Below are 24469 nucleotides of genomic sequence, written 5' to 3' on the forward strand. Positions count from 1 at the left end.
TATAGACACATTAGCACCAACATTGAAAAGTCCGGGATGTCAGGTCCATTCTACACAAGTGCTTTTGTTCAACATTAAAATATAAACCCGCTTCGGCATCGACCACTCCTCTGTTCATTTTTACCGAATGGAAGCAAGCTCTAGGGGGCTTTTGGTAAGCGAAAAGATGTTCTGATAGAACAGAACGGCCCCGGTCACGAGCAGCACGTAGTAGGCCACCGTGAGCCCCGTGGCCTTGGGCTGCGGCTTCTGTCCATCCCCGGCAAGCTCTCCAGCGGTAGCGGGCGGCTCCACGCGGCCCCAAAGCCTCGGCAGGCCCATTGAGTTGCAAAAGGCGTGGATCAGACACACGCTCAACAGGCTGCCGCCCCTGAGGAAGACAAAGGTGGCGTATGCGCCAAACAGCGTGGTAAAGCAGAACTGGAAGACGGACCTCAGGGCGGCGGCGCCGACCGGCACTTGGGGGTGCGATATGCGGAACTCGTAAAAGTGGTTCATGTGGGCGAGGCCAAAGATGATGGGCGTCAGGAAGATGGTCTTGGTGACCGAGGTCTTGGCAAGCAGCATCAGAGGGATGCCGGCGGAGCGGAAGAGGATTTCCTCCGTCACGGGGCCCTGTTCAAGACGGTATTGACTGGTGAGCACGTGATTTAATATGTCAAGAGATGGATATGAATAGAAGGATTCTTACGGCAACGATATTACGCCACGTTGTCCACTCGACAAAGAGCTCATACACTGGCGTGAGGGCGATCCACTCGCGCCAACCGCGCTCGACCACAAAATACTCAAATAGTGGCCCCAGAAAGAGAAGCATGGTCAGGGCGAGAGATTTGGCGGTCTCGACAAGGCCCACGGGCCAGTACCCCATCATCCGTAGGGCGCCCAAGGGCGAAATCTGGCCATACTTGGTAACGACGTAAAAGGTGGCCACGGAGCAGACCAGGCAAGATATCAGCACTGAGGTGATGCGGGCCCGGATGACGGACGGGGCATCACGGGACAGCTGAGCGGACGGCCTGGTGCGATGTGAGAGATAGAAAGGCACCACATAGATACAAGTATAGAGGATCTAAAGGGTCTCCCATAGTACTTTGTGAGCATGTTATGGTAGGCATTAGGGAGGCAAAGACCAACTTTGGGAGATAAAGGTGTCGCATAGACAACTCCAACAAAATAGTTGGCATGTAGAAACATCACATGTAATAAAATGGACCGACTTACGAGTAGCAGGACGGCGGTACGGGTGGTGATCGGTGGTGGAGTCTCTACCGCTGTCACACAGTTTCACGTCAGCAAGGCACGGGGATTTCCGACGAACTCAAAGTCATGACAGGGTTGACGGCGTCAAAATCTCTGTGGCCATGACAGAGTCCAAGGAGCATTGCATATACTCACGCTTCTTGCCAATGAGCTTGTCGAGAATACCTCGTACAGAAGGCATCGTTTTGGCGTTTGATGTGGGATTTTGTGGCGCAATTCTGGCCCCAGTCGATTGTATGGGTTATAATTGCCAATGCCCAAAGATCACACTTAAAATGAACGACCTTAGAGAAATAAAACGAAAATAGACTATTGATTGGATCACTGGACACCACGTAGAACAGAAATTTGTCGGGCGCTTATGCTAAAGATTGACGGCGAAAAATTGACAGGCAAAGAATAAACGACAGAAAATAAGATCGACCGTGCTGCGGCCTAAGATGCGGAAAATTATGCAATGCTGTTTGGATGGAAGTGGCCTGGCCTGCCTGCAGGTTGGATTGTACTGCACAGTACTCGGTAGCAAGGAATTGCCTGGAGTCAAGGGAGTTCCCAGTATTGGCATCGATAAGAGTGGGATTTCTGTTCCCTTCCCTTGCGTGCCCCAAGTCACTGGGAAATGACCATTTGAGACAGAAACAGAATATAGGAATGAAAATAAATAAACAAATAGCAAGATCGCATCTGGGAGCAGATTGTTGATTTTGTGTTGTTGTGCTATTTGTTGCCTGCCAGCAACAAACATTGCCAAGGCCCAAATTTACCCGTACGGACACTTCATTCTATGGTGGGGGGAACATTTCTTCTGTTCAGAACTTCAGACTCCAAAAGGACGGATGGACCAGGGTCCCACACAAAGGGGGCCAGGCGATTGTCAAAATGTGCTGGATGGATTTATCAAAGCCCAATTTTAGGACCCATTCGCTGCTTGGGGTAACTTCTTCCGTCCACCCACTTGCCTACCTTTTCACGGAAGCTTCCATGGCAATTAGGTCGGTTGCCGTACTTGGTTGAAGAATTGCTATTGCCGAGAGTGTATTACGTAGGAGCCCTACTTAGTATGCGGTACGAGTGTTTCTCTGGCGTCCTGGCGCTAAAGATTGAGTGAGTGGGTGTTTGTGTTCCTGGCGTGAAGATTTTTACGAGTAGTATCCATGTCCACAAGCTCGAACCTTAGGATATAGCTGCAAGCGCGCGACTATGTGGCATGCAAATAGCCTATTCTAGAGCAGAAGCTATGGGATTTTCCCTGGCTCTACTCCGTCCTGAAAAGACGTTGCACACGGGCTGATTGAAAAATCAGAAGAAGAAAAAAAAAGAAAAGAAACGACAAGAAAGATCAAATGCATGACAGTCACCTTGCGTCAACCAGAATTAATTGAGGACAAACTGGATTTTCGGAGGGCGCAGTCAAGGTCCTGAACCAGTACTGATTACAGCTATCTTGGTAACATCAGGACCAGCATGATCGTCACACAGACTCTACAAATCACATACGCAGTAGCAATTTTCTGTCTCCCTTTAAATGAACCGACAGGGGTGGAGCTGACACGAAGAACTCGCGACGCCGCGTCTCTGCAATGAGGTTGGCTGAGATCCTTTGCCCAATGGGCATAGGCACAGGCAGTGGGTGAGCTCCGCTCCATTGTGGGCTTGTGGGCTCTGGGTCTGGGGGCCCAGAGCGGGATTTGACAAGGTGAATTTGGAAGGGCGACAAGGCGGCCAGATACGGCGGAGCTGTGGTAAAAAGTTAGAACTGGCTTGACTAATACTTTTTTTTTTTTTTTTTTTTTTCATTGCAGGGGGCGCAGCCTTCTTGGTCTTCACTCTGGAGGGCGAGAAGAATCTTCCCTCCTCTTGCGGGGAGTCTGCAGGGGTTTTCACCTCCTGATGATAGTAGGGGAGGTATTATAGAGAAAAAGAAACTGGGCCACTGGGGCTTTATCATGTCGGATCGCCAATCGCCGATTCGAGTCTTTATGTGCGAGCATTAAACATCTAGACTAGGTGGCACGTATAAAATAAACTGTGAAGCGGTTATTGAAACCAACAGATATGCAACCGACGCCTAGGACTAATACATAGCTGCAGTTTGTCGTTGGCCAACAACCAGTAATTTTCGGGGTCTCGTGCGGCGTTGCAACTACTCATGTCCCAAATTTGGACCTGCAGTAGTAGAGTTCCTTTGCAGCTGTTATTGATGCAGGGAGATGGGGTCCGGGACGTGCATCGCTATTCAGGATGGATCTTGGGTACTTAGCGGGAGAGGTGACGATGGTCGATTTGCACAAAAAATCTTTTCCGTGTCTTTGCTCTTTGCGGCATTTGATATTCAAATCCCCACATTTAACATGCGAGAACCGACCTCTTTGATTATTACGACTTGTTAATTTTCTTCGCCCAGGGTTCCATGGCTCCCACCGCCATTTGGTACATCAGTTGGCAGCTCGATGCGGAAGATGCATAACTATGTCACACCGAGGCATCAAAACAAAGTCCAAGGAAGCTGCTTGTCAGTTGTCCGTGCCTGTTTAGAAAACAAAACAAAACGTTGTGAGGGGTTTGGGCACCTCTATATAAATCAGAAAGCACAAAAACCACGACACATTGTGTGCGCAGACGACCGGTTTTTGTTCCATGCTATCTATGTCTGCTTCTAGCGCCCTGCACCACCTCATGGTCTGGCGCGCCGGTGGCTGCACTAGGAGCATTAGTAGCCCGCGGGCCGCAACCACGGCGCCCATGCATTGGGCTGTTGGACTGTACTGTGTGATACTATACTGTAATTACCGTAGGTTACGGACTTCAAAAACCAAACCAGAATATTCCAAGAACATACTTTGTAGATAATGTCACAGTGCAGCTCCCATCATGCAGGTTCATGTACTCAAAAAAACAAAAAAAAACGAATGCAACGATGAAATAACACGCGAGCGAATCAGATGACAGTTCCTTTCTCCATCTGAACCAACCAGGCGGTCAAAATTCAAAATGTACTACGGTCCTTACTGGTTTTGGTCTGAATGGTTCGCGCTCGTGTGGCCCTGTCGCCCAGCCCTGGATGTTCCTCCTGAGGTCTGCATGGCTCGAGCAGCCGCATTGCTCTCGTCCAATGGATCGACCTAGTTCTTCGCTCAAGTTTCCGGTGGACAGACCCATCCCGGATGATGTACCAAACGTTTTGGTGGACTCTCCGATGCACACACCCTGGCCAAGTACAGCCGCGCTATTTGATGCGGCGTACCTTTTATCCTGTCGCCTCCTGCCTGCCACCTTTAGCTAAACCAGAATGAGACCGAGACAGGTAGAGAAGAGGAGGAGAGCGATCAGGGAAAAAGAGGAGCTCTCCCAGTCATTGTAATATGCAGCACCCCATCCCCAAGTTTTCCTTTTGGACAGTTGCTTTCGTTTGTCAATTCTTTTTGTCCTCGGTGAATGGTGTGTTCGTTGCTTGGATGGGAATCCCTAGTCCGACCTGACCAACCCGCGTACGTTGGCACGAGCAAAGGGTCATCTCATCGACCAAAACGCGCCAGTCCGGTTGATATCATGCTAAAGCAGCATTTCCCCGGCAGCCGCACGTCCAAGTCGATATACCCTCCTCGCCGCTAATAAGGTCGACCCCCATACTTTGACCACCAGCAACCCTTTAACCCTTCTTTGACTATCTTTAATCCCATTTGGACTTTATGCTCCTACACGTCGCTCTCTTTTTAGACTCAGTCGCACGCTCCCTACAGAACATTTCCATTTATTTTTTCTTCTTCTGTTTCTTTTCCCGTTATTCATCATTCCGTCTCTTTTTTTTTTCTTGTCCCCTGATTGCCACAAGAAACGTCACGACAACGCCCTGGGTTAGTGTGTGGAAATTGGCTGTACTGTACTATCGATCTCTGGCGCCCACACGAACGAATAGCGACCAACGAATTTTACGATCGCCGAATACCATCGCCTGGCCAATATCCCCGCAAAAGCGCGGGTGAGCAACTGTTCTTTTTCTTTTCTGCGGGTAAAATACGGCTTCATAAAGACGAAATTACGATAGCACGCAGCGAAAGGGACCTTTTTCTTGTTTCCTTTCAGGACGGCAGTTGCCCTGGATTATTATTAATGACAACGACGACCAACGAAACTCAAAACGACCTTTCTGCGACACGAAAACCTACCTGTACGACGGAAAGCAGCAGTCCCTAGCAACAGGACAGCCTTAACGACTCATCGATTGCCAGTTATTATCTATTTGTCTTCGCACCAGAGAAGGCACCGGCGATTCGGGACTGACCGATTTGGACTTCATTGGACTGTACTAGCTGGCAAGTCTAGAACTTAGTCAGAACTGGCGGAGCACCGGAAAATTCTTGTCCTACTGTGGGCTAGGCTTATCATATCGAATCGAATCGAGGTCGAACATGGCCATGATCTAAGCCTCTTGCCATTTCTGTCCTGACCGCGCAAAGACCTCAAATCACGGGACCGCACTGCACGTGCCTGGTCCCGGACGAGAGGTTCAACGGAAATGTCGGGGCCACCACCGCCACCAAAGGACCAAAACTCACGGCGAACGTCTGCCACCAGCAGCAACTCTCAATCAAACAGCAGCAGCCATGGCATTCGCATCGTCCCCTACACGCCACCAAAGATTGTTCATGGTCAATCTGAAGGTTGGGGGGGAGGAGGGCGGCGCACGGCGAGCCAATCGTCGGTCGCATCGTCCTCGCAGCACCAGCAACAACAACAGCAACAGAAATTGTACAATGAGCGCCCTCAATCGCTATTGCTGCAGCAGGCACAAGCACAGCCACAGCCACGCTACAGCTATCCACAACTGCCAAAGCCCGAACCTGCTTATTATCAAGGCTCTGGGGGCGAAGGCAGCCGCGGCCAAGGAAATTCAGCAAAGCTCGTCTCGGCTAATCGATTGGCCGATACCAAAGGGGGTCTGGTTTCAGGCACGAAACCAGCCGCACCACCAAGCGAACCAGCAACCCCTCCACCAGCCCCTGGTGCAGGGCCACCATTACTTGGCCCCCGCGGCTCTAATTTCATTGCCCTTAATGCGCAATTACACGAACCGCACCCACCAGCGCGCCAATCCTCGAAGCGTCACCTGTCAGTGCCTCCCTCATCAAACTCGGTAGCATCTAGCAGTAGCGATGGCGCGACCGGCTCTTCACGCCCAAAGTCGCGGCGCCGCAACTTTGTCGCCATTCATTCCGACAAGACATTTACCCTAGTGCCCCTCGCCAAGACAGGCTTCTTTGACAGCCAGACCAACAGCACCACAAGCGGGCGCACCAGCGTTGCGAGCCACGGCCTGTCTTCGGACCCAGGGAGTCTCGGCAGCCGCAGCACTGTAACATCTCCACCGCTGTCCATGTCAACCGTCAGGTCCTCCGGCTCGCATGAAGGCCTGTCAGACGCTTTTTTCTCAGACGCTTTCACTGATGATCGTCCCAATTCGCCAGCCAGTTCTGCGGGCACTATCCCTGAGCGGACCCATGACGCGAGTCCACCCTCCCCCCCTGCCACAGCCGTTGCCCAATTAGACGATGATCTTATTGGCCCGCAATCTTCTTCACCCTGGAATTATCGGATGGTCGGCGGCTTGAGGAAAGTTCCCAGCACACCTCAACCTACTCGCTTTCAACCATCTGATGATCGAGACTCGAGTTTATCGCCGCTACTCGACACATCTTCGACCCCAACTTCCGACCCCGAGAAGCAGCACGCTCCTCCCGTACGCTCCCTAATTACCAAAGAGTCCTTTGCATCCGTCCAGACCACCTCCACCTTCTCCGACACCGCCAACTACAAGGTCTACTCTCAGAGCTCTCCGCTCCGGAACTCGACAGAGACATTGCCACCGCCGTCTCCCGGTAGCCCTAACGTCCAGCTACTCGGCCAATCGTCGCCTGCCGGCCCTTCTTCTTACGACAGCAGCCCTGTTCGCCCTCACGGCAGCTCAGGTAGTGAAGACAACTACGTGGTACACGGTGAGCCCTCACCATCGCCCGCTGGGCCCCTCGCCGGGAGACCTCGACCCAAGTTCTCCCAGGAGAGCCTAGTTGTACCGCCCCTCCATCCGACGCGCAAAAAGTCCCAAGAAAAGTTTGGATACTACAAGCAGCGCTCCAGGGAAAACCTGCGTCGAGATCGACCGTCATCTTCAAGGTCGACGCAGTCAATCTCGTCGGTCATTGCTTCGGACACCGCCCGGACCCTATTCGTCGGCGCAGCCTCTATTCTCAAGTCTCAAAAGAGTGCTACCACAGGGGACAAGTCAAGCAGTGCATCGCGACTGCAACCAGATTCATGGGCGGTCTCACCACCAAGTCATTCGGGCTTCGGCAAAACGACACAATCCTTGACCGTCCCCATGATAGAACCACATCCACACCAATGGAGCTCCCAGCTGTCCACGGTTATGTCGGAGGACGAGGAGGGGAGCAGTCAAGGAGGCACAAGGTCTCTGTCCAGATCGACGCTGAGGCGTGGAGGTAGCATAAGCGGCAGCGGCAGCGGGAGTGGTAACGTCAGTGGAGATGAGCGAAGGAATAGTACAGGATGGGCTAGTAGCACACACAGTCGACAGCTACTGAGCATATCATCTTCGCTTGCTGCACAACTGGAGGAAAGCCGCTCACAGACGGATTCCTTGGAGCGACCAGCAGCGGCGTATGGACGTGGCAATGGGTACTACGGAGATCGAACCGTGCGAGAGTTGGATGAAGATGGCGAGGGTATCACAGATTTGCGTCAACTATCCAACCGTCCCTCACGATCAGGCCTCTCTGGCTTCTTCAGCAGTAGCGACTCTTCCCGGAACCTCCATTCCTCGGCGAGCTCTCGTAGCTTCAACTCATCTTCCGTTCCAGGGTGGGCTAGAGTCTATTACGGATCAGGCGAACGCAAACAGTTGAGTGCGCCATCCATATCTGAGATGTCTGAAGGAAGTCGACCCAGCTCTGCCATGCGCGCCGATCCTGGCAGCCCGAACACAGACCACTTTCCGTTAAATCTCTGGAGCCCTAGGAAGCGGGTCAATGAGGTACAGCCAACCGGGGCTGAGCAGCGGCCCTTTTCAGATACTGGAAGCATGGAGATCGAGAACGCGCAGCCTGTGGATGACTGGCGCATCCGCCCTGGGCTGCGCAAAATGACGAGCAGCATATGGTCACCTCACTTGCGATACGACAGACGCGCTAGCAGGTTCAATGCCTGGGACCCACCGAGTATCAGCTGGAGCGCAGACAGCCATGTTCTGGGTAGGAGGAATGCTCAGGTTGCCCTGTTTGTTCTGGGATTCATCTTTCCATTTGCGTGGATGATCGCGGCATTACTTCCATTACCCGCAGAGCCCCAGCTACAGATGTTGGAAGGCGACAACAGCCAGAGCGAACTTGGAATCCCAGACTCTCTACGCCGCCGAGTAACCCCCGCCGACGATATTCGATACCAGAGCGCCAAATGGTGGCGCACGCTCAACAGGTGCATGTCAGCCGTTGGGCTGATAATAATTGGCGTTGTTATTGGGCTGGTAGTCGTTGGTATTCGTCAAGGATGGTACCAACGCCCTTGAGTGACGCCTCTCACGCTAAAACTTGCGCCTGCTTCCACCGGCGAGCCGACGCACCGATGCTATTGATTGCTATATCTATTTATAACTTCTACTACTTTTTCATTGGGTCATATTTACTACTTCTTTCTTAATGACTATTGCACGCAACGATATGCAGCGGCTTATTACGACCCCGTCGATCACACCTCGGCGTCTCTCCTACCGTCACCTACCTACCACGACACGAACGTCTCTCATAAACATCTCGATAGACTTCTCTTCGCCCCATTTACTTCAACTAGAATACCCTTTTACTATCAATCGATCCGATCCTTGTGGTTGCAGATGACCCATGTTGGGCCTTACCTTCAAACCTTACTGTATCATTACACACGGCATCATCTATTTGATTCACTGAACTGCTAGAGACCGGGCGGAACACCATGTACAAACATACATTAGCGGAGTTGTCTACTTTCGATACCCCTGGTTAATTTTTTTTTTCTTTTTTCAGACTTTGTTCTTTTTTTGGAAATGCTGAATAGATAGGATCGGATCTTTTTTCTTTCTTTTTTCTGGATACGACACTGTTTGATCCTCCTCCCGCTTCCCGCTATAATGGGGGTCGAGTCGGATCTAATTCGAAGGACACGCACCACGAGTATGCTTTTTTCAACAAGGAAAAAGCGCTTGTCTCGCAAGCATGCGAAATCCGACTTTGGCCCGAATATAGTAACTCTTTGTCAGTTACCAAACCTTCATAATCCCGAACGTGTCTCATAATTTTTTTTTCGGCGTTTGGTTACACTCGTTTCCGAATTGGATAGGGAATGCGAATCTTGTAACAAATCGGCAGGCGACGAAAGGAGAAAAAAATAGTTTAATTTCTTACATACCCTTGGAGGTGCAAGATTTACTTTAGCCCGAGGTGGGCTAGGGCCAGCTGACTTTTTTCTATCTTTCTTGGTTTTTGCTGGACCTTCACCCATTATTCTCATTTAAATGCCTAATGAATCATTCAACCCATATCCTGAGACGACCCTGCATCCTCGACTGTTTGACTCCACGAGGCAATCCATAAAAGGATGAGATGACCCTCATGGACCTTTTTTTTTTTCTTCTTTTTTTCCTCCCTCATCCGATACTTCAGATATGCAGTTCAAGGTACGAAGGAATTCAAATCCTCTTTGGCCCTTGTTGGTCAGGGTTAGAAGGAATGTGACATGTACACGTCACCCTGTCGAAGATGTTCCCTACTGTGTTGGAAGATGAGAAAATACAAGAAGGAAAAAAAAAAAAAAAAAAAAAAAAAAACTGAAACGCGAAAAGATTGTTCGCAAGAAAACACTTTCGCTCTAGTCTAGTGGCTCATGTATTTAGGCGAATTTGAGAATCACGGATAGAGTTCAGCGTTGGCGGGTTTTGGTTACATCCTTTAGCATTTTGCCACAGCATCATGTCGCGGAATGCTCAAACATATTCTTCTCAGGGGCACGCAAAACCGCCCACATTAAGGTATTGATCTAGCATCCCACAAACTCCACGCGGGCTACTCTAGGTCCAAGAAACAAGATATAGACATGAGAAAACTGAAAAGCAAAGCTCAATGTCCTCGACACAGTCAACTGCCTAGCAGCTGCCGCTAACGGCCCTTATTAATCGAGCATGATCTACACTACACTGTAAATCATTTTGCCTGCGGCATGTTCGCCGAGGATCTCCTGCGAGCACGCAGCTCGATCTCGCTTCTAATCTCCGCGACCGCGTCGTCAACTTCCCGCTCCGGGTCTCCACTTACACCCATGACCGGCATCCGATTAACACTATCAGTGCTGGATGTTCTCTGGAGGGACGCCCTTCCTTCCCCCTTGCCGGCGACCTTGGCGTTCCTCTCGTCAATCTTCTTCCGAAGTATCTTCTTGCCGGGCGAGGCAAAGAAGGCCATGCCTGCCGCGGTACCCACGATGGCGTAATAGTACACGCGTGACCAGACAAGAATTGAGGGGCCCATGCGCAGGAGTAAAAATGGCGTGGTCGCGAAAGTAAAGGTTAGTTGCGTGGCAAAGAACGAGGCTATATCATAGAAGCGCTTGTTTGGCAGCGGCTTCTGCGTGGCGGGGTCCAAGAAGAAGGGTCGGAAATAGCGGCGGCAATCTGAGGGAGGTCCAGCACGGTCAGCGATCCACCTATACCTCCATGCGCGTCGTGCAGACGTAGATAATGCCCCAAACATATTGGACTTACTCTTCGCCACGGTTTGGATAAAGCTGGCCAGCACGAAACTGAGATAGTAGCCTGGATAAAACCCATGCCACACCGCGCTGGTAACAAACGTGGCCATGCTAGCTCGGAATCCGGGCTTTTTGCCCCTAGGAGTTACCCTCAGATACACGTAGTTACGGAGCCACATGTTCGTCTTGATGTTCCAGTTCTCCAGGTATGCCCGAGTGTTTTGTGCCAATTCAACCCCCAAGGGATTGATGTTCTGGACCCGGGTCCACGAAACCTTGCCCGTGACGGGGTCGACGCCGTTGTAACCCAACCCTGCAAGAATGCAAGAGCCTTCGCTGAGCGACCAGGCGCCGTAGTACTTGCAGCGGGCCGTGAAGTTAAACATGTGCAGGATGAAGACGCGCCGCGGGAAAGAGTAGCGCATGTACTCGGGCCCAGTGAGAAAATCGGCATAGTAATACGACGACAGGTTGAGGAAGGTCAGAATCCACGCCAACCCCGTCAGCATCTTGAGGATGGCTGGCGTGGCCGAACGTGGAATCTTGCGCTTCTTGCGTGTGGGCGCCTTCTTGAGCGGGTCGGTACTGGCAGGGACGTCGAACATGGAGGTATCGAGCCAGCGGCGATACTCGGCGTAGTCGAAAGCCGGGCCGATAAGCAAGCTCGGGAAGAACAAAACGTAGCCAGTATAGTCGAGGAGTGATGGTAACTCGCGGATGACACGGTCGCGTTGAAAGGACGAAAGTTGATCATCCGGCAAGAGTCCGTCTGCTACGTTCCAGCAGAAGGCTGTAAGTTTCATGACCAAGACCATCTGGCAGCCCGTGATGTCCATCGCGTTATCGGTGCTCTCCGCAAGAAGCTGGCGATTCAGCTGGTTGGCCGACATATGGCCCATCAGGAAGACGAAGGCGATCCATGGCATATATGGGCTGTTGCGCAGGTACTTGGCAAGGGCGTAGGCGCCAGCCGAGGATATAAAGATTGTTCGGAGACCGCTCCATAGGTCGAAGAGGCCAACGAGGTAGAAGAGCGCGAAACTACGTGACGTATGGTAGAATTGTTAGTTCGTTTGTGGTAACGGTATGGATGCTTCAGGTACTGAGAAGTTGCTGCCCCTCAGCCAGGGTGGACAAATAAATGCACCCGCCGTCCTCTTCACTCACGCTATGCTCACAAGGTTCTTGAGCTGGGGTTTGGAGTCTGGCACACGCTTGAGGAGTCCAGAAAGTGGATACGATAGTAGAAATGAGCTGATGAGCTTCACTGCGAAGGAATAATTCGGACCAAAGTCAGCACAGACGCAAATATTGTCGCATTGCAAAGAAAGGGTCCAACGCGCCAACGTGGCTTGGGGCGGAGAGGCGGCTTACAGTCATCGGGGGAAGACCCTATCTTGCCCGACAGGTAGACAAACGCTGCAGCGAGCAAGATGGTATGATCAGTTTGACAAGAATATTTTACAGTAATCACATCGCGACACAGCACATACGTATGTTGATAAATGGAAGCATCTTGGCCCTGGTTCAGCGTCCGCCAACCGCTGGCGGCGGTCTTGCAGAAGGGGATTGTGCAGGAAACGGGTAAGTTGTTCAGTGTAAAAAAAAGAACAGTATGATCATTTCACTCCATTGTGTTTAATGCTCGTTGGGAATATTTTTCTGGGTGTCAAGGTGTTCCCAAGACTAAATTTTGCGTCTACAGTGTTGACGAGTCGCAGTGGTGCATTTGCGCTGAAGATGACTTTTATTTTTTTTCTTTCTCTTTTGTTCCCCTGCGCACCACCGAGGGGGGCTCAACAGTCGCTTTTGGTGAGCTACTGCAATTGTGGCTTCCTTGACGTCACCTGCCCCGGCTTTACTCCCTGTTGAACAACACGCTGCCCCTGACAAAGCCGAGGCACGAGCCCCTTTCCACGTGCTCGGAAAAGAATCATTTGACACGAAAAAAAACTGTCCAGGTTAAAAAGTGGCTATTAACACCGTACTAAATAGTATCTAGGTCTCGTGTGATGTTATATTTAAGCCTGGTAGTTGATGAACCAAACCCTCACTTATCATGGCAATGTCCAGGAGGCCAAGTTCAGTGCAGGCTGGATGGAGGGGCATGCACTTGCACAAGTAAACGCTCGCCCAACCGAACCCAAAACGTGCGGGGCAATTGCTCTTGGTTCGTTCGTCGCATTGCCAGCGTCTCAAATCAGTTGACGGCCCAGAGATACGTTGGTTTACCCACCTACTGAACACCTGTAGGTAAGAACTTGCATGCTTGGGACCTTTTTTTGATAGGTCAGAGGCAGATGTATGAAGCCGGCACGATCTGGTTCTCAAGTCACTCCATAGAAGAGGAGGCTCTGTGCTGCGCTGACGTTCAACAGACTTCCGCATTGGGTGTACGATGTGCCACGCGTAGATGTAGCCATTTCAGGCACACGGGGGATGCAAATTGTCCTTCTGTGGACGTTACATTTTCTCTGATTCCTTTTCTTCACTACATTTCATATTTCCGTCCAGGCGCATTCTTGGGCAGGATCCTACAGATGCAGATGCCACTCGTGCAATAGACGCTCGATTGAAACAATTCTAGCAATGGATCCAAAGGCGACAATCACAAATGAGGGAGCACCTTCAGAAGCAGGGAGTGTGGCAAACACAGTCAATTCGGCCACGGTAAAGCCGACAAAACTTCAATTGCCAGCAAGCTGTGACCCGCCACCGTCTCAAGGTCCAACTAAGGAGCTTGTTTGGATTGTGAGCCACCTAACCTCACCCTGGGGTGAACATATGATATAAGTACGTCTATCGAAACACCTACTTACTAGGATCAATCTACCTTACGGTTGTCTAGGTGTTCGGGGGCACCGGCCACATGGGCCGATCGCTCGTCAAGTGCGCATTATCGCACGGCGACAGCGTCACCACCGTCGGGAAGAGGTTTGAGTCCACTCCCGAGGACATGGTGCAGCAGCATGACAGGTGTATGGGAGCTCTCTGTGACGTGCGCATCCGCGAAACCGTTGAACGCGTTGTCGAGAAGACAATCGAGCGTTTTGGCCGCGTGGACGTCATCGCAAACTGCTCCGGGTACGGTGTCATTGGGGCCTGCGAGGACCAGGATGAACATGAAATTCGCAATCAGTTCGAGACCAACTTCATGGGAACTCTTCACATAATCCAGGCAAGCTTGCCTTACTTTCGCCAGCAGGCTGCCGGTCGGTACTTGATCTTTAGCTCTACTGCTGGTGCCCTGGGTGTGCCGGGGCTGGGCCCCTATTGCTCGACCAAGTATGCCGTCGAGGGCCTGATCGAAGCGATGCTCTACGAGATTGACTCATTCAATTTGAAAGCCACCTTGGTCGAGCCGGGCCTCGTGAGGCGCGATGAGCCGGACTCACAAACAAACCCGCTTCCTACTTGGGGCCATTTTTTGATCCGTCCGGCAAGCGATCCGTATCTGGATCCAACATCACCGGCGCTCCATGCGATGCGAATGGTGCAGTGGCTCGGAGACAGACAACCCACAAGCGCCGTCAAGTGCGCCGAACTGGTATGGCAACTGGGTCACTGCTCATACCCACCACTGCGGCTACTTCTTGGAAACTATGCAATAGAGAGTATTCGCGACCGGTTGCGGTCGGTGACGGAGGAGCTCGAGGATTGGAAGCACCTCAACTTCCCAGCACCACCTGACGCTCCGGACATGCAAGAGAATGACCATGAAAAGAACGAAAGGACTGACACAGATAAGGATGGTGATAAGGCCGGAGGGAGTATGGAAGAGAAGATGGATGATGCGGTGGAGGATCGACTTGATGCGATGGACGAGGAGATGGGAGACTTCCCTGGTTAGTCCGAGTCCAGGAAGAAGACACAACCAAATACGCTCAATAAGTCCTGCCAATATCCAATATTCGTATACAAAGTATTTCCCACGACGTCGTGATATGAGAGATCTACGGTGAATATTGGCAGGCATTGACAGGGTATGAGTGGGTAGAATATGGATGGCACAAATATGCTAATCGCTTATAAGCATGGCGCGAACCCCTCGAATATAATCATGGTTCATGCCATTCTTGACTGATGATTGCGATGTGTCTGTTGGCCCCTTGAAAGTACTGTACACAGACAGGTATCACTTTATCTATCAGTGGTATTCGATTGGCGCCCGGTAGATGTGTCCCCTTTCCCAAACCCGGCCGACCCCTTTTTTGCACAGCCCGCCGAGACAAGCGAAGATGAGATTTCTTTGGTTCCACAAATTTCTTCTTCCGTCCCCACAGGCTGAGCGCTGGTTGGCTGCCAATAATTGCGAACAGCCACTAGAGAGCAAGCTATAGGGAACAGTGTCCCAGCGCCAGGCCTTGGAACGCCTGCCTTATGTACCGACCAGGTTGTCATCTAGCAGCAACCTTGGCAGGTAGGCAATTTAATAATTTAACATCCGCCGTTTAAATCTTATTACCTGTACCGCCTAGAATTTCGCAGGCTGGCCATCGTCTTTCCATCCCGACGCGTCTTTCTGCCTCACCAGCACAGAATTCCTCGACATTGAGACCTCGCACTCGAAAAGTCGTACTCAGACTGCACGAGTGACTTCAAGCCTCCAATATCCAGTCTCAAAAGCGACCGATATTGACAGCATTGTCTAAGCCTTCTGCCGTAGCGTCCCCTGACGCCACAGCATCCTGCTCATCCCTATCGAGTGCCAATCTGGCCTGAGCCTCCGCCGTCTTGGACCTCGGGACTTTGGGGTTTTTTTTTTCTCTTTCCCCCATCGAGGTCTTCATCGGCTGCCGGACTTATAGTCGTTGACAACGCCCGGAATCCCAAGGCTCTTTCATTCCCGCGTATCCGCGATAATAGCCGATACAATGTCGGACAAGAAGAACGAGGATTTTGTGGTCAGTATGCCAGACTCGGGCACCGTCGAAAAGGAGCCCTTTTTGGCCCGGTCACCACCTCCTAGGGCCCGTACTGGTGGTTTTGGCGACAGTTTTTCGCTGGCCAAGGTCGCCAACAACCCTCCGGTTTCGATCCTGGCCTACTGCCTTTCCTCGATCAGTATGACTGTTGTCAACAAATATGTCGTGTCGGGTAGCGAATGGAACCTGAACTTCTTCTACCTGGCCGTTCAGGTATGATACCGATTTGAATTCGTGTCCGGCAGCCCGAGCTGTACTAACAAACAGACTTAGGCCATTGTGTGCATTATCGCCATTCTCTTCTGCAAGCAGATTGGTATCATCACGAACTTGGCACCCTTTGATAGCGTCAAGGCAAAGAAGTGTACGTTTTCTTCTCGTCACCTTGGAAGGGTCCGATCAGACCCCATGTTAAAATCTCGTCTAACTCTGGTTTGTCATAGGGTTTCCCATCTCGCTGCTTCTCGTCGGTATGATTTACACCAGTACCAAGGCCCTTCAATTCCTCTCGGTTCCTGTCTACACCATCTTCAAGAACTTGACCATCATCGCCATTGCCTATGGTGAGGTCCTTTGGTTTGGAGGCAGCGTCAGTCCCTTGGCTTTGGTCTCGTTTGGCTTGATGGTTCTCAGTTCCGTCGTTGCCGCTTGGGCCGACATCCAGAGCGCCATTCACGGTGGCGCGCACCCCTCCGAGGCTTCTACAGCCATCTCAACCCTCAACGCCGGCTACGCTTGGATGGGCATGAACGTCTTTTGCAGCGCCGCCTACGTTCTGGGCATGCGCAAGGTCATTCACAAGATGAACTTCAAGGACTGGGACTGTATGTGCCACTCGAGCTATCCTCTCTAAGATCTGACAATGTCGACTAACTTTGTGCTAGCGATGTTCTACAACAACCTGCTTACCATCCCGGTGCTCATCGTCTGCTCTCTCGTCGCTGAGGATTGGTCATCTGCCAACTTGGCTAGGAACTTCCCTGTCGAGTCCCGCAACTCGCTCTTGATTGGCATGATATACTCTGGTCTGGGTGCCATTTTCATCTCGTACTGTTCGGCCTGGTGCATCCGCGTGACGACCTCCACGACATATTCTATGGTCGGCGCTCTCAACAAGCTTCCGATTGCTATTAGCGGTCTTGTTTTCTTCTCGGCCCCTGTCACCTTTGGTTCCGTCTCGGCCATTGCCATTGGTTTTATCAGCGGTATCGTCTACGCATGGGCCAAGGCCAGGCAATCGTCTCAGGCCAAGAGCGCGTTGCCAACACAGCAGCCCGTCATGAGCGCGAGTTCCCAGAGCAACAAGGACGCTTCGAACTCGTGAAAGACAACTATTGTACGATGATTGCGGCGTTTTTGCCCTCTGGAATAATCTACTGTCTTGTTACGCCGCTAAGGACTGTGGTCCGTGGCCTGCAATTCAAACAAGAATACCGCATTCAGCGTGGGGAAAGTTGGCCTTATTATTACTTCATTTCTCTCATTTGTCATTTCATGTACATCAAGCACTGTTTTGTCTTGAACTCTTTTTAATCATTGTTGTTTTTTTTTTTCTTTTTTTCCGTTGTCAAAGAGCTCATTTGGCGCGCGCAAAGGTCTGCCGACGGAGATGGCAGAAGCCAACTGGGTACAGCACAGACCTGCAAGGCTCCAGAAAGATTTGCGAACGGACACATGAAGCTTCCTTGGGTTTGGCGTTCTGGTATGAAAGAAGGATGGAAAGCCGTGCAACTGCATTATCATACACGGGCAGCAGGCCGGCCGGCACATGGCCGTATAGAAGATCAGATGATGAGATGAAAATGTACACGTCCAAAGTAGTGAAGATAGCTGATCACTATCGAATGCCTATTGAACCTTGGGTATAAAGCTATCAATACTAGCCTTTTGTATCACGGGCTCCTCTTTGGATACAAATAAACCATATCAATTACGATGCGTAGTCGAGCCTATTTGGATGGAGCATGCGTTGAGCATGTAGTAATGACAAAATGTCATCTACCTTAGAGGTACCTTAGTAGTGAAGGCGCTCGAGGGTGTCAAACTGACACATATGCCCCGCCATTTTCCAAAATCAAAGGTACGCCTTTGCAGTAGCTCGGTTGCCAAGCAATTCATTCACTTGGACACTTTTCTCACAGACGCGTAATAACTGGGATGCTTAGTGATTTACGCCAGTCGCATCGTCTTGTCGCATCGTCTTGTTGCCAAACTGAAGTTTTCTTGGGAGAAAGTCAATGCGGCACAGTATCGCCATGAGTTGCAGATAGTCGCGCCGGTCCGTCCAAACAAAGCACGACGACATCGCGATCAGCGCGGAAAGTGGTTTGCCCAACATGTATCACCTAGCTAAAGGGCTGTACATGCTTGCGACCAGCAAGGAAGGTGAGCGGCACCGCGTCCCCCCTTCATCCAATCTCCCTCTCGCCAATGCGCCCATTCCGACAAACAAGGTACTTTCGACTAACAAAGACTGAACAACAACCTTGATTCCACTTGGGGAAAATAGAGTATTCGGTATTACTACTCGGGCTCGACAATGCGGGCAAGACTACCTTCCACGAGCAGGTCAAGAACCTCTTCAACCCGGGCGGCGATGCGCCCTCTTCGGCCAAGCCCATAAAGACGGTCCCCACGGTGGGCCAGAACGTGTCGACCATCACGCTGCCCGACATGTACATGAAGATATGGGACGTGGGTGGGCAGCACAGCTTGCGCAAGCTCTGGCAGAGCTACTACACGAGCTGCCACGCCATAGTCTTCATCATCGACAGCACTGACATCGGAGACGGGATCCTCAAGGCCGACAACGGCGAGGCGCACAACGCCGCGGGTGATGCGGGGGACGGCGCTGGGGGCGGCGGCGGCGGTGGCGGTGGCGGTGGAACGACTGCCGAGCAGATCGCGGCCGCTGCCGCTGGAGACATGAACGGGAGGTTGGATGAGTGTCGCCTAGTGCTTGAGGATGTACTGCAGAGCGAGGACACGGAGGGCGTCCCGCTGCTCGTGCTGGCGAACAAGCAGGACAGGGAGGACTGTGTCGAGGTCGTCAGGATCAAGGAGGGGCTGGTCAAGAGGGTGTTTGAGGGCGAGAAGGCCGATAGCATCCGCGACTCGCGCGTTCTACCCGTCTCGGCTATGAAGGGCACAGGGGTCAAGGAGGCCGTGGACTGGTTGAGGTCGAGAGTGAAGCTCAACAAGGAAAGCAGACCGCCTGTCATGAGGTGACACTGGCTTTGCCGATGTGCTTGGGACGTCGTTACATCTGGTGGTGTGGTTGACTGGCAGACCCGATGTCCAATGTGCATTTCGTTGCCTTGGCTGGTGCTTACTTTGTTACGATTTTATGAGTTTTCAGGAGCGGCGTCATTATGCCATTTGCATTTGGGTGGGGGTATCATCTGTTTTGTTTTTGTTTTTTTGTTTTTTTTTTCTTCTTCTTTGGTGTTCTATTTCTCTTTTGGGCATCTTCTATATGCAAAACCACCCTCAAGTTCACCTCTCGTTCTCTGCCGACAGCTCCGCCAAAAGTCCACCCTTGTCCCTCTTCTTTGCGTCCTCTGCGAGTTTATCATCCAGGAGCTTGGAGAACTCCTTGGCCTTGATCAACGCCACCGCGTTGCACTGCAGCAGCGTGACAGCCTCGACGGCGGTCCCTCCAAGCTTTGCGATCTGGCAAATCTCACCGTGGCGGTTCAGGCTGATGGTGCAGGAGCTCACGCGGACCTGCTCCTCGAGCCAATTGGCGTCGACAACAAATATGTCGCACAGGTCGCCGAAGAAGCTGAACGTGACACAAAACGGTGAATGGAGCCAGCTCAGCGGCACAGGTTCCCTCTCGGCGGGCGTGTACACGGTCACGACCTCGCCCTCGATGCTTGTGTCCGGTTTCCTGAAGTGGCGCAGGGCGGCGACCACGGCGAGGCAGGAGGCGTCGATCAGGTTGCCGTCGTGGGATTCGGCATGCACGTCCACCCGGATGGACCAGCACTTTTGGCCCGCGACCAGGCAGAGGGACTCGGTATCGAGCGCGTTGGATCGCCGGATCGTCTTCTCGAGCAGTCGGGAGAGGAGGACTTCGGTCTCAGTCGGGCGGTTCACCTCAAAGGCGGGTGATGCCATTGGGCTGAGCTCTGCGACGATGTTGAAAATGCCATCGAATGGACGGTCGGTATATGGTATTGTGACTTCGGCCGAAGCTTTTGCGACAATTCTACGGGATACATCATCAGTATCGAGCACTTACGTGCTCGCGCCAATTTTAGCATTGTCGAGCAGATTTATGTCATATAGAGTAGATATATATATATACCTTGTTTTGCCAAATTCAACCTCCACGAGTCCATATTCGTCACCAAAAGACAGCTTTATGGGGCGGTATTCGTCTATATCACGACCATCAAGTCGTAGGTTCTGCTGGAGCGCCTGAAGCAGGAACGCCTTTTCGTTCAGGGAAGGTTCTGCTTCGCGCGGCATGTTTGGGTGAATTAAGTTTGAATTACTGGGAGATAAATCGATGTGAAAAGCGCGAGCTTGTATATTTCCTACTTGCCACAAGGCCGCACTTCTCACAACTCAAACCAAGATACATGCGGAAACCTACTGACTTTTGCGCCGAACAGGAGCTTCTTGGGCTACGAACAATGCATTCTATGGATGTAGAAGTGGGGGATTTGAATACCAGCTTTGTGCCGGGCGGTGACAGGGATCAGGGTCGATTTCACCTGCGAAAGATGAGGTGCAGTCGCGTGAACCGCGACAACGTCCGTGCCGCTGCCGTCTTGTCAAGTGTACCTTACCTCAGGTACCTCGACCACTAAACAATCAATCGTCTTAACATACATTTGGTTGCTACTTCCAACATCAAGGAATTTTTTCAAAGACAATATCCATAATATAATTTTCCTTGCGAAAAATCATTCACTCCAGAGCACACGAAAACATAAAGCCACCATGACGACAGCACACAGGCCTACCTTTGATCCTGCAAAAGGCAAAGAGGCCCTCCGCGGCCCAGCCTATCACCAGCGCCTGCTCCCCGCCCACACACAACTCAAATACCGCAAACGAGGCCAAGGCGGTGCCGCAGATGCCGATGGCACCGTCGACCTGCGCGCTGAGCTGCTCGCGGCCGAGGCGGCGCACGCCGCCAAGTCCGGCAAGACCAGCGCCGCCGCCAGTATCGCGGCGCCGCCATCACGACGCAGCCCGGCACCGGACTCGGACGACGAAGGTGCAGCACGGCAAAAGCGACCGCTGGAGATAACGGCTAACGGGGAGGAGGATCCCGAGGCGAAGCGGAGGCGGATCCTAGCAGAGACCAGGGAGTTAGATGCGGATGATTCGGGTGGCAGCTCCGAGGAGGAGGATGACGACGACGACGATAGTGATGGTGACAGCGACGATTCGGACGATGAGGATGCGGAGCTCGCGCGAGAGTTGGAGAAAATACGGCGGGAGAGGGCGGAGAAGCGCGAGCGGGAGGAGAGGGAGAAGGCGGCGGCTGCCGAGGAGGAGCGAGAGAGGGATATCGCGCTGGGAAACCCGCTGCTCAACAAGCCGGACTTTAACATTAAGCGCAGATGGGACGACGACGTGGTTTTCAAAAACCAGGCGCGTGGGACAGAAGATAAGGGCAAGAGGAAGGAGTTTATCAACGTAAGCTATCGGCTTTTCCATCATGGATGTGTACATTGTCTCTGGCTCAATTTACTGACTGATTTCATTTACAGGACCTTCTCCGCTCCGACTTTCATAAACGTTTCATGGGCAAGTATGTGCGATAAAGGGTGAGCGGGCTATCTTTTAGAAGCTTAGGGATGATAATATGAAGATTACAGTCTGTGAGCTGTCAAAACTGTGAGACCTACAATGAGAATATGGTAAAACAGCGAGCAACGTTGGCGAAGGGAAGACTCTGTTTACTACAAACTGACGTCTGGAATCACTCTGCCGAGTTATTCTTTTTGATGCGGAGAGGTATGATAAAAGGCCCTAAAATGTTGAAGTGGTGCATTTTTATTTGAAAATATGGCATAACAAGTACGAAAACGACAGCGGTGGCAGTCTGCGGCTGAGTTGTAGCCGTCAAGTCGCGATGCCCTGTGGAAGTATCGATGTTGGTTCCTATATGCAGAGAGAATGAAGTGCTCCACACCTTTAACTTTACAGGGGTATCTCCATCCCGTCACGCTTTTGAACTGTTGGGATTCAACCATCCAAAATCAGATAAAACTTTTTATCACGATTTGAAGCCGAACCAAACTCACGCATACATCAATTCGCTACTAGCTCGCGGAGGATCTTATTTTCAGGCTGTCAGAATGCAATCAACCGTGATCAATCAACATCCATATTTCCCTGAGGACGCGTCCATCCCGGACTTTGTACCAAACGACAAATCCTTGACAGATATTGTACTCCCTTTTTCGGGCACGATTACCTGTGTTCTGGCAGCATCAGTCATACTTTCCAAACGTTACAATCCGGGTCTAGGTTTAACTGATCTGGGTCAAATCTGCTGGTTTGTTCTCAGTGGGTGTCAAGACTATCCCATCGCGAATAGTCCCATTTCTGGGGGGGCTTCTTAATGGCTAATGAGAGGGCGTTGAACCAGGTGGCTATTTGCACGTATTCTTTGAGGGTAGGCCCAGCATAAAACTATTACTTTATTATATCAAAATTGTGGAATCGTCTAACTGACCATTTGTTTACATGATCTAGGTTACCTAGTTCTCAACTATGAACGCGTTGCGAGTTCCAACGAGCTGTATGCTCAACTTTGGAAAGAGTACTCACTTAGTGACTCGAGATACCTCACGGCTAGTACGTTCGTGATTACTATTGAGACTATCACGGTGGTATGTATTTCAGCCGTCCTGACCTGGCATGGCGCTTAATGGTGATGAGTGTTGCTCTGAAGTGTTTGTACATGGCCTAATTAATCACTTGATGACAGCTGTTCTGGGGACCATGTTGTATCGCTACTGCGCTCTGCATTGCCACAAGGCACAACCTACGTTACCCACTCTCGATCATAGTGTGTATGGCCCACCTATACGGGGTGGCGCTCTACTACGCAACAAGCTTCGCAGATATGCAGATGAAGGGGGTTGCACACAGCAGGCCAGAGTTTCTGTACTTTTGGGTCTACTTGGTTGGCATGAACCTGCCCTGGGCAGTTGTCCCACTGGGTAAGCATTTGATGCCTGCTTACTCTCGTTTGTTCAAAGCAAGGCTGACAGCTCCCTATTCACGAAGCTATCCTGGGCGCATCTATCAGGAAGATTTGTTGGGCCCTTGATGTGGCCGAACGAACGGATCAATCATCACTTGATCCTCAAAGCAGCACGCAGGCCGACAAGAAGATTCAATAATTGTTTATAGCTTGACTCCATGGTCGCTTTCAAGATTGCGTAGGAACTTGAGAATCCTGTCACACATCCATTCTTGGGCGCCCGGGTCTCTGACGGTGTGAGAGGCTCCTGGTATCAATCCAGATAGCTCGCTGATTACTCCGGCGGGAGCTAATTTCTTCCATCGGCCGAGAAGAGCCTCTACATCAATGGACTTGGGCACATGCTCGTCTTCACCGGAGGGCAGTACCAGTGCGGGCTTCCGGAAGTTGGCCCAGAAGGAGGCGATCTTGTCGTCTGTGAGGTCCGATGAGAAAAAGTCGTCATCGCCACTTTCCAGGCAGCGAGGGGTTAGACAAGCAGGTACCTCAGAGTAGGATGGGGAATAGCCTCACCCGGGGCTTAACAGCGAATTAAGTCGATATGCCGTGAGTGGAGCTCCGAAAACCTCAGATACTGGATTGTCTTGTGGCATGATTTCGTTTTCTTTACCAGCGCGAATAAGCGCCGAAGCCTGGGAGGTAATTTTGTCAAGTTCCTCCTTGTCGATCAATGGACCAAATGCTTCCCTGTCTGAGACGGGGCCTTGCATTATGAAGCCATCCACAGGGGCGCTGTTGTGCCTGGCGTAGTTTGTGTACTCCATGCAGTCCTAAGCGGACGCTAGGCGTGTCAGCAGAGCGAACGAACAATCATGGCATCTGAAATCCCAAAACAAAATCTGGCTTCAGACCTGCGTCCCCGTAGAGTGTCCCATCAGGACAATCTTTTCTCTGCCGATGCAACGAAGATATTGGACAAGAGCAGAGATCTCAGCTACGTCATCGCTGAGACGTTTGGTGCCGAAGCCGTTGAAGGCGCTGGACAGGCGGACCTCAAATACCGAGTAGTTCAAGGCTGTTTCCATTTCTAACCGCTGAGCAATCGTCCGCACATATCTGAGCGTGTGCGGCCCATCACCAAGGCCACCAATGCATATCAAGGCGTTCTTGGCTGTAGATGAGCCCGACTCGTATGCACATTGCTTCGGAACGGGCGACTTGAAGGGGTGTACCAGGACAGGGAATGGAGTCGACATGGCGGTTGATTACTTGGTGTTATGTTATGGAACTTTGAACGATTGTCACTCGACAGTAC

At 51.5% G+C, this 24469-nt stretch overlaps 11 protein-coding genes across 11 annotated transcripts; 7 read left to right on the plus strand and 4 right to left on the minus strand.

Annotated features, from left to right (window-relative positions):
* Positions 1–120: 120 nt before the first annotated feature.
* PpBr36_00527 (uncharacterized protein) lies at positions 121–1444 on the minus strand (the record flags this gene model as incomplete). The annotated part of the gene is made up of 4 exons (XM_029887720.1): positions 121–615; positions 692–1072; positions 1225–1274; positions 1399–1444. The coding sequence occupies 4 exons, from the start codon at positions 1442–1444 to the stop codon at positions 121–123; spliced, it is 972 nt and encodes a 323-aa protein (XP_029751928.1).
* A 2465-nt stretch (positions 1445–3909) lies between these two features.
* Positions 3910–4113, plus strand: PpBr36_00528 (uncharacterized protein; the record flags this gene model as incomplete). The annotated part of the gene is made up of 1 exon (XM_029887721.1): positions 3910–4113. The coding sequence occupies one exon, from the start codon at positions 3910–3912 to the stop codon at positions 4111–4113; it is 204 nt and encodes a 67-aa protein (XP_029752408.1).
* A 1666-nt stretch (positions 4114–5779) lies between these two features.
* On the plus strand, positions 5780–8842 carry PpBr36_00529 (uncharacterized protein; the record flags this gene model as incomplete). Its single annotated transcript, XM_029887722.1, has 1 exon — positions 5780–8842. The coding sequence occupies one exon, from the start codon at positions 5780–5782 to the stop codon at positions 8840–8842; it is 3063 nt and encodes a 1020-aa protein (XP_029751930.1).
* A 1666-nt stretch (positions 8843–10508) lies between these two features.
* On the minus strand, positions 10509–12567 carry PpBr36_00530 (uncharacterized protein; the record flags this gene model as incomplete). Its single annotated transcript, XM_029887723.1, has 5 exons — positions 10509–10975; positions 11066–12093; positions 12220–12319; positions 12427–12471; positions 12546–12567. The coding sequence occupies 5 exons, from the start codon at positions 12565–12567 to the stop codon at positions 10509–10511; spliced, it is 1662 nt and encodes a 553-aa protein (XP_029752169.1).
* Positions 12568–13641: 1074 nt separating this feature from the next.
* PpBr36_00531 (uncharacterized protein) lies at positions 13642–14902 on the plus strand (the record flags this gene model as incomplete). Its single annotated transcript, XM_029887724.1, has 2 exons — positions 13642–13803; positions 13901–14902. 2 exons carry the CDS (start codon positions 13642–13644, stop codon positions 14900–14902), a joined length of 1164 nt encoding a protein of 387 aa, XP_029750809.1.
* A 1024-nt stretch (positions 14903–15926) lies between these two features.
* PpBr36_00532 (uncharacterized protein) lies at positions 15927–17301 on the plus strand (the record flags this gene model as incomplete). Its single annotated transcript, XM_029887725.1, has 4 exons — positions 15927–16190; positions 16251–16341; positions 16421–16801; positions 16862–17301. 4 exons carry the CDS (start codon positions 15927–15929, stop codon positions 17299–17301), a joined length of 1176 nt encoding a protein of 391 aa, XP_029750807.1.
* A 1012-nt stretch (positions 17302–18313) lies between these two features.
* Positions 18314–19205, plus strand: PpBr36_00533 (uncharacterized protein; the record flags this gene model as incomplete). Its single annotated transcript, XM_029887726.1, has 2 exons — positions 18314–18362; positions 18487–19205. The coding sequence occupies 2 exons, from the start codon at positions 18314–18316 to the stop codon at positions 19203–19205; spliced, it is 768 nt and encodes a 255-aa protein (XP_029750808.1).
* A 267-nt stretch (positions 19206–19472) lies between these two features.
* PpBr36_00534 (uncharacterized protein) lies at positions 19473–20453 on the minus strand (the record flags this gene model as incomplete). The annotated part of the gene is made up of 2 exons (XM_029887727.1): positions 19473–20190; positions 20290–20453. The coding sequence occupies 2 exons, from the start codon at positions 20451–20453 to the stop codon at positions 19473–19475; spliced, it is 882 nt and encodes a 293-aa protein (XP_029750805.1).
* Positions 20454–20930: 477 nt separating this feature from the next.
* PpBr36_00535 (uncharacterized protein) lies at positions 20931–21763 on the plus strand (the record flags this gene model as incomplete). Its single annotated transcript, XM_029887728.1, has 2 exons — positions 20931–21635; positions 21710–21763. The coding sequence occupies 2 exons, from the start codon at positions 20931–20933 to the stop codon at positions 21761–21763; spliced, it is 759 nt and encodes a 252-aa protein (XP_029750806.1).
* Positions 21764–22300: 537 nt separating this feature from the next.
* Positions 22301–23353, plus strand: PpBr36_00536 (uncharacterized protein; the record flags this gene model as incomplete). Its single annotated transcript, XM_029887729.1, has 3 exons — positions 22301–22511; positions 22701–22837; positions 23222–23353. 3 exons carry the CDS (start codon positions 22301–22303, stop codon positions 23351–23353), a joined length of 480 nt encoding a protein of 159 aa, XP_029750803.1.
* A 4-nt stretch (positions 23354–23357) lies between these two features.
* On the minus strand, positions 23358–24410 carry PpBr36_00537 (uncharacterized protein; the record flags this gene model as incomplete). Its single annotated transcript, XM_029887730.1, has 3 exons — positions 23358–23664; positions 23728–23984; positions 24066–24410. 3 exons carry the CDS (start codon positions 24408–24410, stop codon positions 23358–23360), a joined length of 909 nt encoding a protein of 302 aa, XP_029750804.1.
* Positions 24411–24469: the final 59 nt, after the last annotated feature.

The sequence above is a fragment of the Pyricularia pennisetigena genome, chromosome 2 (assembly GCF_004337985.1).
Source record: "Pyricularia pennisetigena strain Br36 chromosome 2, whole genome shotgun sequence".
NCBI classification, from domain to species: Eukaryota; Fungi; Ascomycota; class Sordariomycetes; order Magnaporthales; family Pyriculariaceae; genus Pyricularia; species Pyricularia pennisetigena.